Source organism: Artemia franciscana, chromosome 6, assembly GCF_032884065.1.
Source record: "Artemia franciscana chromosome 6, ASM3288406v1, whole genome shotgun sequence".
Lineage (NCBI taxonomy): Eukaryota > Metazoa > Arthropoda > Branchiopoda > Anostraca > Artemiidae > Artemia > Artemia franciscana.
Window position 1 is genome coordinate 26060269 of NC_088868.1, and position 12568 is coordinate 26072836.

General features: G+C 33.1%; 1 protein-coding gene and 1 long non-coding RNA gene across 2 annotated transcripts in view; one reads left to right on the forward strand and one right to left on the reverse strand.

Moving 5' to 3' along the window:
- The first annotated feature begins 244 nt into the window (after nucleotides 1-244).
- LOC136028244 (uncharacterized) lies at nucleotides 245-9066 on the forward strand. Its single transcript, XR_010617776.1, has 2 exons — nucleotides 245-382; nucleotides 8939-9066. It is a non-coding gene; the product is annotated as an uncharacterized LOC136028244 (long non-coding RNA).
- Nucleotides 9025-12568, reverse strand: part of LOC136028243 (complement component 1 Q subcomponent-binding protein, mitochondrial-like) — a 31134-nt gene continuing 27590 nt past the window's right edge. Inside the window, exons 4-5 of the mRNA XM_065705972.1 lie at nucleotides 11606-11694; nucleotides 9025-9257 (exon numbers count right to left, since the gene is read on the reverse strand). Of these exons, the coding sequence (XP_065562044.1) occupies nucleotides 9111-9257; nucleotides 11606-11694 (236 nt within the window). The 3' untranslated portion in view covers nucleotides 9025-9110. The remainder of the gene's footprint in view (nucleotides 9258-11605; nucleotides 11695-12568) is intronic.

The window sequence follows — 12568 nt, forward strand, 5'->3', positions numbered from 1 at the left end:
AGCTCCTCTAAATAGTTGCAGCTGGGAATTAAGAGCGGAAAAACAGAAAATATTACCGTAAAACTTGGCTTAATATTCAAAATGGATAGCATGCTGGAAAAGTGCAATGCCCTAAAGAAAGATTATGATCGATGTTTTAACACTTGGTTCAGCGATCACTTTCTTAAAGGTTCACAGGTAACAGATAAAGTTTGTGAACCTTCTTTCAAAACCTATCAGGAATGCTTAAAGGTAAACAGAAAGCTTAAAATTCTTCATTGTCAGTATTTAAAGTCAAAGTCATCTAGATATGGCCTGACCAATGAAAAAATCAGTATGATATAAGAATGACCCTGAAATTGACTCCACAGACTTTTCAGTTCTAGGATTTTGCCTATGTCAGGTTAGCTTGTAACTCCTATAAGGATTTCAGAATATGGTGGCTAATTTTAGACAGGCTCAGTTACTTCCTAGACTGTAAGTAATAATACTTGTTCATTGTTGCACAATATTCATTAAAGGAAATGATGGTAAAATTCTAGTTTTGACTTCTTGGTATCTCAGAAAGGGTTTAGGTTAGGAAAATCCAGCTTTCAGGGATGAATCTACATACTAAAGAATGTCCCAGGAAGGTATTTTGAAGCAACTACCTCCACTCCTTCTTCCTCTAGAGGGCCCTGACCTTTAAAAATATGTGTGTTATAAAAGTGAAACCTTGTAAAATGTGAAAATGTGAAGGTACAGTATGGAATAGGCTGTAAAATGTTCTTGTCTAATATTTTTCTGTCCAAAAGGTTGAATTAGAATCTGGGAAGAATATCTTGTGCCCTTGCATTTGCCTGTTTCTCTTTTGACCTTGCATCAGCATCTTTGTTTTCCATAAGGCTTTGAAGTTTTTTTTGGAAACTACTTAAACTAATTTTTTTTCTTAACTGCTTAGAACTCAATTTTAGGCCTAGGATTAGCCTAAATCCTTCTGTTATAGTATTCAAACAATGCATAGTCATATGAAAATATTTTGATAAAGGCTTGTTTATGGTAAATTTTTGGTTTAGGGAATCCTTGCTATCTTATAAATAGGCCTAAGCTAAATTAGGTGAATAAAGGGTAAAGCTCTAGTTGATTGACTTTTGGCTATCTCAGAGAGGGCTTAGGTTGGGAAAATGAAACTTTCAGGGATGAGTCTAAAGGCTAAAGTATGTCCCAGGAAGGTATTTTAAAGTACTCACCTCCACTCCTCCTTCTAGAGGGCCTTGACCTTCTAAAATAGATCTTCTGCTTGAATGAAGCACAGTAAAATTGTTTCCAGCTTCATAACTTTGCTCCATTCCATTTTACAAGGTTTTAAAGATATGCAAATATATTTCCTAAATTTTGAAAAAAAAAAACATTGACATAGCTCAAAATTCTACTCAAATAACAGGAATTGCATTTTCAGAACTAAAGGCAGAGAAAAAGCAACTAGTAACTGAAAATTAAGGTAAAATGTTGTTTTGTCAAAATTTCAATAGGTTCCCAGGGTCTGTAGACTCATCCCTGAAAGTTTCATTTTCCTAACCTAAACACTTTCCAACATAGCAAGAAGTCAATTAACTAGAATTTTACCAAAAATGATCCCTGGTTCAATTGCAGATTGCTCACCTCAGAAGGAAATATGCTACAAAAACAAAAAAAAATTCTTATGTCATGGTATGTAGAAAAGGTAAAAGTCTAGATTAGGGGCTATTGAGAAGGAAACATGTTTAAAAAAAAAATCAATCCATAGGTTACTTCATAATATGCCAAATAAAAACACAAGATTTATCCTATTGCTAGCAATGAGATGGAAGTCAATAAAGGAATCAGTTGATAAAATTGTAACCTGGCTGAGGGTAAATAAACTAAAGAAAAATATAAGCAAGTCTTTTGTCATTTTCTCACCATCACCAGATTTTTACCCATGGATGAAGAAATTAAATACATCTAATAGAGTTATAAAATGGACTGATTCTCTTAAATACATTGGGATTATTATTGATGAAACTTTATTTTAAGCAGCATGTAACTAACTAGTAAAATTCTGGTAAGAAATCTATGTATAACAAAGAAACTAAAACATTTTTTTTTCCTAAATCTATTCTCTGCCATCTTTATTTTTGTTGTATGCACCCATATATACTTTATTGTTTCCCATTCATGTTTTTCTGTTTAATATAGAGGTAAAAGGAAATGCAATTGTTTGACAAGTAATATAAGGAAATTAGATATCCCATTATATTTTGAAAAACCATTAAGTAACTGCTTTTTGTAGATCACAAGTTTTGATTCATTAATTTAGTCTAATTATTAGGGGGGGGGGTATGATGATATATAGTTCCCTGAGAAAATTAAAGTAATTACCTTTAATTGCATTTGCCAGCGAGATAAGGTGGTAGATCCTCCTGTAGTTCTTGCTGGTGGTGAGTGATGTAATTATGTTGGCTTAGCTTCCCAGTCCAGCCTCCACTCAACCCTCTCCCAGTCCCTGTTGACTCCAGCCTTGAAGGAGTGGGGAGTCTCAGCTTGGATGGTAGACTTGGATAGGCTATTCCAGAGGGGGACCACCCGAATGGAAAAGAAACCATGTCGTTCCCTTCTCCAACATCCAGGCAGGTGAAGCTTAAGACTGTGACCTCTTGAATTGTTAGTCAGGGAGGGGGTGAAGATGTGGTTCAGGTAGTAACCAGTTTTTGTTTATTATCTGTTTAATGAATAAATCTTTTTCTCTCCCAAGCAGGTATAATTTAGGGTAGTAATTACAGCTAAATTATTTTTCATGCAGCTCTGCTGCTCTTTATCCCTCTCCCCACCCTAATGTGAAACCATATAGCCAAAATTAGATATTTCTCAGGTATTTTCCCAGTGTGTCTCACTTGTTTCACCCATAAACTCAATCAACTGTGACAGAACAAGAACTAGAAAACAAGAGCTACTGCTGAGATCACATTAGGAATATCTAATTTGGACTAAATATTTGGACATTAAGGGAGTATAGGGTAAATTATATTAGGGTTGCACATAAAATGTGTTAGCTATAATTACTATGTATATTATGTAGTAAAAATTGTTTTCTGAACTTTTTTTTCTTAATAGCCCTTAATCTAAGCCTTTATTAGAAAAATTGAATTTAGCACTCATTCCAGGCACATCCACTTTAATTCATTGTTTATTCACTTTTTAAATATATTAATTTTCTTTTTTCTTAATATTGTGTGCCTTTGGATTCGAAAAATGTTATGTATAACATTATTTTGTATAGCTTAGGGCAAACAAAAGCAGTGGCATTTTTTATTAATTTGTTAATAATTTTAATTCTTACTATTTTTTCATTATTAAATTATGTTATTTAAATTGTTTGATGTTTATGTCCATTGATATTTTGTCAATTGTTTTATCTTGTAGGCCCTACTTTCTATTTTATTTATTATGTTATATTGTACTAGCCTCCTGTCATGCATTGCTGCAATCTTAAAAGAAAGCAAATTCAAGGACAATTTTTCTCTTGAAGAAAACTCTCCCTCCTGGGAAAATTTGTCTCCAAAGATAATTTCCCTCTTCTTAACAGAAGATTCACTATGTACTAACAATGATTGCATTCTAAAATTTAACTTGCTCAAAAAATTTTCCCATGGACTATTCTTCTCTTGGAAAATGTATTGTATTTGTATATTTAAAAGTAATAGAATCATTTTCTGTAGGAAATTTGCTCTGTCAACCATTCCCTTTCTGGAAAATTCTCTCCATCCATATTGAAGAAAAAATTCCTCTGAAAATTATTCCCCTTTATTGAAGAATTAAGTCCATAGATAAAAAAACGTCAATTCACTGAATAAATATCATAATTTTTTTTTTAATGTCATACTTTCTACAATAGAGTTAATCCCTGACTGAATAAAGCTGTCCTTTGCCCTATATTTATATAAATTACTTATATAAAATAATTTATTTTGATTACATATGTAAAGAGACAATAAAAGATATGCAAATCAAATTCATTTTAATATGGAGAATTCCCCCCCTCCACCATGGAAAGTTTTTTACACATGTGAACTCGCAATGGTATTGTTACATCAAGGCTTTGCCACATTTTACATTTGGCCTAGTCTCATCATGCATTCAATGTGTATCAACAGTTACCCTAAAAGTGTAGGCTGTTTACATTAGTTGTGGATCGTGGACTGATTCTCTGTGGAAGCAGACTTGAAGTAAAAATAAAGGTTGGGGCCAATATACCTATATAGACCATCAACATAAACAAGCAAGATATGAGACTATAAAAAGACAAGTTTATTATGTTTACTTACATGTTACAAAGGTTCCAATTGACAATTAATACAATATTCTATGAATACCTATGAATGAATGAACTAATCCAAGAATGATATAATCCTGAAAGAGCCCTTAATTCTGTACAATCCTGAGTGAGCTCTAAATTCTGTTCATTTCTTTGTGACAGGAGGGTTTTCTGATTTTTACAGGAAGATGGCTATAGATTTTCTTAAGGAAATGCTTTGTTTTCTCTTGAAACTTCCATGATTCTTGCATCAAATTTTGAGCATAACTTCTAACTTATTTTTGTAATGGGTTTCTCCTTTTTCTTTTGGAATTTATTTAATGCTATGGCATCATTGCCTATCTCATTGCAGTTTTTTTTTTAATTTGAAAATTATTGTTGAATATCAAATTCCAAGAGATTACAGAAAAAGGAATTTTCTACTTTTGAAAAAAGAAACCATATATGAAAGGGGCTGTCCCGTCCTTGACGCCCCGCTCTTTATGCTATAGCTTTTTATTGTTTTAAAAAGTAGAGTTGTGAGAAAGAGTCAAACTTTAGCATAATGAGCAGGTCATTGAGGAGGGGACAGCCACTTTCATATACAGAGTAATTTCTGTTTGTTTTGTGTTTTAATGTTATTCCTTACTTTCAGTTAAAAAACTTGTTTTTATATTTAATTTCTGGACGTTTTTGAATTAATGCAGGTTTTAATTTTGGCTCACAGTACATGAATAATTAAAACAAAATTTGCATTTTCAGTTACCAATCAAGCATTTTCAGTTACCAATAAATTAAAATCTGCCAAAAATTATGCCATCAAAGCAGTTTTTCGGCTGCCCTGACTATATCCCACCCAGGACTTGTACTCCGACTTTGATATTATCCCTTTTGAACAAATCATCAAAAAATTAAATCTATACCTTGCATACTCCGCTTACCATAAAAATTTTCCTCCTCAATTATTATCTTATTTCAATATTAATAATTCTGAAGGCCTCTGTCTCTGTTCATCCAACTGTTCCTTCATTGTCCCTAAGTGTGTCTCTAGTTCCGCCCAGTGATCCCCCATTTATAAATTCATACTTCAATGGAATATATACCCTCCAAAGCTGAAACTTAGAACAAACAACAGTTTTAGAGTTACTTAATAATTTTTTGTCCAAATTATTGGAGATAATTTTTTTTTCACAAAGACGCCATTGCATATGCTAAAATAACATATTCCTTCATTCCATTGTAATCTCTGATTCATTTATAGTTCAATGTGATTCTTGCTGTTGCTTGTTCCATGCCGTTTTCTTTAGCTATTTGGAGTCATTTGTCTTCATGTATAATTTCACATGCATCATAGATACCAAAACAATGCAACAACCCTGGGAAACATTAATGTAATTTGCTCTTTATGCGTTAGCATAATGACTATGTTGTTCTTTAGTTTCAAGTCATTGGATAGCAATTCTGCAACTTAAATTATATTAAGCAATTCTGTCATGATTTCATTTCCTCCTTCCTGTGTATATTTGCATATGCTAAAAGAATACATTCCTTCATTTCTGTGTGGCAAATCAGCAATTTCAGTTCAATTAAGAAATTCTGGTGTGAATTCAATTCCTCCTTCCTGCTTATCCTTCACAGACACTAAACTAACATATTCCTTCACTCCATTGCAATTTTGATTTGTCTTCTAACTACACATTTTATTGTACAACATTTTCATTTTCAAATCAATGGGATTCCTGGTTTTCTTTGTTCCATACCTTTTGCTTTAGCTGCTTGAAGTCATTTATCATCTAGTGTAATTGTGTGTGTGTCATAGATGTCATAAGCTACACAACCATCCTTGGCTAGTTTTCTTCTTACATCATATTACCTCTTCACTGCATCCACTATTTTTAATAACAATACTACCCTTGTCAAACAGTTTGTGGTAACAAACTGTAGTAAGGAGTGACCTGGCTCAATAGTAACCAAAACTCTAAAAAAAATGGAATTTTGATATCAATAGCTACACCAAAAGAATCGCATTTTAATGCTGATTTTAAATATATAAGTTTCATCAAGTTTAGTCTTACCCATCAAAAGTTACGAGCCTGAGAAAATTTGCATTATTTAAGAAAATAGGGGGAAACACCCCCTAAAGTCGTAGAATCTTAACGAAAATGACACCATCAGATTCAACGTATCAGAGAACCCTACTGTAGAAGTTTCAAGCTCCTATCTACAAAAATGTGGAATTTTGTATTTTTTGCCAGAAGACAAATCATGGGTGTGTGTTTATTTTTTTTTTTTTTCCAGGGGTCATCGTATCGACCAAGTGGTCCTAGAATGTCACAAGAGGGCTCATTCTAACGGAAAAAAGTTCTAGTGCCCTTTTTAAGTGACCAAAAAAATTGGAGGGCATCTAGGCCCCCTCCCACGCTCATTTTTTCCCAAAGTCAACGGATCAAAATTTTGAAATAGCCATTTTGTTCAGCATAGTCGAAAACCATAATAACTATGTCTTTGGGGATGACTTACTCCCCCACAATCCCTGGGAGAGGGGCTGCAAGTTACAAACTTTGACCAGTGTTTACATATAGTAATGGTTATTGGGAAGTGTACAGACGTTTTCAGGGGGATTTTATTTTGTTTGGGGGTGGGGCTGAGGGGAGGGGGCTATGTTGGAGGATCTCTCCTTGGAGGAATCTGTCATGGGGAAGAAAAATTCAATGAAAAGGGCGCAGGATTTTCTAGCATTACTATAAGAAAACAATGAAAAATAAACATGAAAACGTTTATTTCAAATGAAAGGAAAGAGTAGCATTGAAACTTAAAACGAACAGAAATTATTACGCATATGAGGGGTTCTAAAAATACTTTAGCATAAAGAGCGGAATTTAGGAGGAGATAAATACCTCGCTCTATATGCTAAAATATTTTTAGTGATTTCAACTATTTATTCTATGGCCTTTTTGACTCAGGGGTCATTCTTAAAGAATTGGGACAAAACTTAAGATTTAGTGTAAAGAGCGAGGTATTAACGAGGGTACAAACCCCCTCGTATACATAATAAAAATATAAGATTATGAAAGTTTGTTATGTAAGTTAATTCTTAAGTTACGTATATTTTTTACTAATAAATCGTTAAAAATTAAAAGTTCTAGTTGCCTTTTTAAGTAACCGAAAAATTTGAGGGCAACTAGACCTCCTTCTCCACCCCTTATTTCTCAAAATCGTCTGATAAAAACTAAGAGAAAGCCATTTAGCCAAAAAAAGAATTAATATACAAATTGCATTTTAATAATTTATGTGCAGAGACCCAAAACCAAACACGCATTAATTCAAAAACTTTCAGAAATTAAATAAAAAAAACTAATTTTTTTAGCTGAAAGTAAGGAGCGACACTAAAACTTAAAACGAACAGAAATTACTCCGTATATGAAATGGGTTGTCCCCTCCGCAATCCCTCGCTCTTTACGCAAAAGTTTGACTCTTTGCCACAATTCTACTTTTTAAAACAATTAAAAACTTTAGCGCAAAGAGCGAGGCGTTGAGGAGGGGGCAACCCATTTCATATACGGAGTAATTTCTGTTCGTTTTAAGTTTTAATGTCGCTCCTTACTTTCAGCTAAAAAAATTAGTTTTTTTTTATTTGATAATTGAAAGTATCCCCTTGGCCAATTTTCTTGTTATCTAACATTACCCTTACATCTCCTCTTATTCATTGTCTACACAACTTAGTCTTCTCAGCATCAATTTTCAAACCAATTGTTGGACACGAAATTTCTCACAATGTCCAAAATTTAATTCATTTTACTAACATTTTTATCTAGGACAATCACCAGCATAATTTAAGTATAGGAAATTTTAACCTTCCCATTCAGTTCTGTGTCCTCCCATGGTCTTTGTTGTGTTCCTTATTAGAGTCCATCAACATAATCCATATAAACAGGTGATAGGGCACAACTCTGCTTCTACATTAAACAAACTACTGATTTAACTTCTTACCTTAACCGCAGCAATATTACTCTCATGCATATCATTATTCATTTTAAAGTACTTATCTGATATACTATATAATGACAGGACCTTCATTAAGGGTTTTCTATCATCTGAGCCAAATGCCTGTTCATAATCTATCAACTTGAGAGGTATGATAATTGAGATGCCTTGTCAACTCTTAATTCAAGAACAAAAATTTAGTTGGTGTATACTACCCCTTCCTAAAACTACTCCTATTCTTCTCTTAAAACTAGTCTCTAAATTTAATAAGTATCATCATACTCTGTATTTGATTCCTAGAGAAACTAAGCTAATGCCTGTGCACTTACCGGACTCACTCTTATCAACTTTCTTGTTAGTAGCTTACTGTCTTTAATTACCTCTTATAAAATAAATGTTCCTTCACTACCAAATTGTCGAGTTTTTTCATTGTTTTCCATCATTTCCTGCAAATTTATCATGGTTTGAAATATTCTACCCATCCCTGTTTCCCTTAATTTCTCAGCATACCTGTACATATGTGAAATGTCACTTATGTAAATATGTGACCTGATATTAGGAATCTCCCTTATTATTATTATTTGTGTTTATTGTCATTCTATGGATTGCACACTCCTTGCTCAAAAGGAATTCTTGCCTTGGATAGGCCGCAATTTTTTTCTGAAATTGTTTTTCGTTTTTCAGGATGCATTGGTAACCCACAATCTGAACCTTGGAAAACTACTAGAAGAATCAGAGCTAGCCAAGAATAAAAACAATTCAACGTGACATTTTGTTTCAAATTTGTTTTAATAAAGAAACTTCAAAATGGTCTACAATAGTAGAAATATAACCAAAATGCACGATTATCTACTATTTAGCTGGATATAAATTTTTGGATATTTTCCAAGAGGCTAATGTACATCTTGTGTTCAAAACCAGTAGAGCAGTCTGAAAGCTTATCCACAAATTCGTTTGAAATGCCTCGCTCTTCCAGCATGTTCATGAACAAGTCATACAGGTACTGAAAAAAAAATATGCACAATTGAGCTGCACAAGAAAAAAAAAGTGAAATAGCTGAAAACATTATGAGGCAATAAGGGGAATTTTTTTTTTGCAATTCGTGATAAGAGAAAATATTCGGGAAAGGCGAAGTCGTAGCTAGGCTCTTATTCTTTCCCAATGTGTGAAGATTGAGATGACGATTTGTCTCATTTTTGGGTTTTGTAAGGAATTAAATGGACTAAGGGAGGAAATTATTTCGGGGTGATATATAAGGGAGGAATAGGTGAATTTTACATTAAATGATATAATTTTTATGGCAATTAAGATATTTGGAAACCTTGGTAGGTCAGGTATGGCACATAGGGATAATTTTTTTTGGTAATTTATTTTATGTATTGACCATTGTCCATAAAGGCTTTCAGCATAATAAATATGCTTTCCTATCGCTATTACGGCTACTCCAAGGTACCATATGCAATTATAACAACTTAAATGCATGTACATATTCATTTCCATAACAGCTATCAAGCTTGAAATTTTATTTCTAAAAGTCTTTAGATTCAAGACAACTATATTCTGCTACTCAACTTAAAGAAAAAAAACAAGCATAAAACATCTAAAAATTGTCTGATTGTTTTTTTTTCAACTTTATTACTTAAAAGACCCCATGAAGCCAAAAAAACTGCGAGGGTGGGGAGGGGGGATGTTTAAGCAAATGGTTCAAAGTTTGAAAATTAAGCAATCCTTTTTAGGGCATAAAATACAAGTTTTTTTTTAGATTTAGATTGCACTGGCATAAAACGGTTTGAGTAGTACATATACTATGTATACAAGTGCATACCCATGGGTAAGGATGTTTGGCTCAAGCAGTTGAAGCCCTCCCTCCTCCTCTCACTTTGTTAATGTCCTTGTTACAAAAGTATCATGGTATTATAAAAAAAACGAGTGTTTTGCTACCACACCTTTTAAGCATGCCACAATTTCATAGTCAACCTAATAAATGGAATGAGAATTATTACACTTTTTATTCAACTAAGCCATTGACAAAAGTATTCAGTCTGTTGACGTTATTTCTTAATTTCCTCATAAATTTTTTAAAAATGTTTCTGTAGGTAGCAACTTCAGTTTTTCTTGATACATTTGCCGATTATTGAACTTTTTAACCTTGCATATTTTGTTAATTGTCCTGCCTTTTGACAAAAGAAAATACTAAAAATTGCAAATATGCATTTGTAAATGTGTATTTCTGTATTTTTTTTTCTTTTTACCAGTAAATTTGCAACAACAAAAATAAACAAAGTAATTAAACGACTTCACTCCCAAAACAAGATTTTCAATCTTAGCAAAATCCCCAGACGAAATTTCTTGGGACACTCGGGTACTTTTTTGTCTATCTAAAATATAAAAAGCTGGATACAAGAGTGGCTGGAAAGGTCTTAAGAGGTACATCAAAGATTCCCAAGAAGAAGTGTGCAGTAAAAAGATGCGCTTTATGTTTTTGAAACCATGCCTTACAATTTTTTGGCCTAGATTACTCAATTTTTCCAGGGAAGATCCAATTTCTTCTTTTCTAAGATTTATTTTGATATTTTCATGCGCAATTGATAAAAAAAAAATATTTATAATACAGAAAATTCTAGTGTACATAAACATTGATTTTTTTTCTGACTAACTGTCGCCCCTTGTCCAGCGATGACAAATCTCTTTGGGTTACAATCCTCAGATGAGAAAAGATACCATAAGCTGTTTAAAATGGGACCTCTTAAAGACATTTATACAAACCTATATTCAATATTTCCGTAACGTTTCTTCAAATGTGTTCCAAAAACAGTTGGACGACCTGTACTTAAATGTAAATATACTCCAAATGAAAGCAACATTATCACATAGTAAATGGAAAACAAACAACGTCTTGATTTTGTATGTCTAGTCATAAGAAAAGCAAAACAACGTAACGCTCTTTGTTGACTCGCTGTTGCCTGCTATTATATTTTTGTGATACACAGCTTAGAATAGGCTTACAATTACCCCCTTGTCTCAAACAGTCTCAAATGCACAACTTGAAATATGGTCTATAATCTTGAGTGAAACTCCAAAAACAGTGGTCGCTTTCTATTTAATTGGGTTTACACACTTTGAGAGGTTTCCTTGCTTACAATACTAAATTAATTTCTACACCTAAGTCCAAAATATTTTAAAAGACCTAGGCTGCCTGTAGGACAATATAAGCCTCCTTATGCGTACTTTCTCATAGTTCAACCTCTTTTCCTCAAAACCTCGTTGAAACTCATAAAGTATAACTTGAGTCCTTTTACTATTTTTCCTAAATTAGTTTCCTTTAGGACGAGGGGAAAACAAATGAATTACCCCATCAAGAATATCACCAGCTACAGCATAGTTCGAATCTTTCCATTCTCCTTCGTAAAATGTAACTTCATCAATGGCAAAGACATCACCTAAAACACAAAATAGACACTGATGATGACAATATCGATAATATTAGTCTGGAAGCATATGAATAAGGAAATAGTTTTTAGGCCAGAAGCCCTTCTCCTCGGACGACTATTTGTACTAAAAATAAACCCGAGAATTAGACTAAACTAGTTATCTTAGTAATTTTCAAAGCAAACATAGCTCCACACATGAATGGGACTTCTCTCAGGAAAAGTCAAAATAGTGGACAAGTCAGATACCTTGACTAGCTGTGTCCAGAAACATTTTTAGAAACAAATAGCCAGATTTTTTTTTTTTTTTAATGTTTATCGAGACATCTTTCGAACGATCCAATCCCACACCCCCAGTGTTTTTAAGCTATGAATATAAACAAGAAGAAGTCAACATTCTAATGAGCATCAACCAATCCAAACTAAAAACAAGACATTTAAACAAAGGGAATGAAGCATTTATTTTGCTCAATCTATTCAAATAAACCTATATTAGGTGTCAAAGATGTACCGGACTATACTTTGTTGCTAATTATTCGCATTTTCTCTAGATTTGTCTCAGATACTAATATTTTTCACATACCATGGATCGTAACTAAAAAGCCCAATCGGCATTTTATGCTAGGATCTAGTGTCTATAAAAAAAAAAAAAAATTCAAGGGATTTTGAAATTACAGAGGACCTGTTTCAAAATTAAACTAATGAGAGACTCGGTCCCTTTTATCTATAAAATAAAACTGTCTTCATCCCCGAAAGAAATGCATTCCAAACAATAAGAGTTATGGTTCACTATAACCAGGGACGTGTTCAGAAGCTTGTTTGTTTTTAGGGGGAAGGCTAAAGCCTAACATTAAGTTTCGGTGGTGGAGGGGAGTTTTTCCTTACT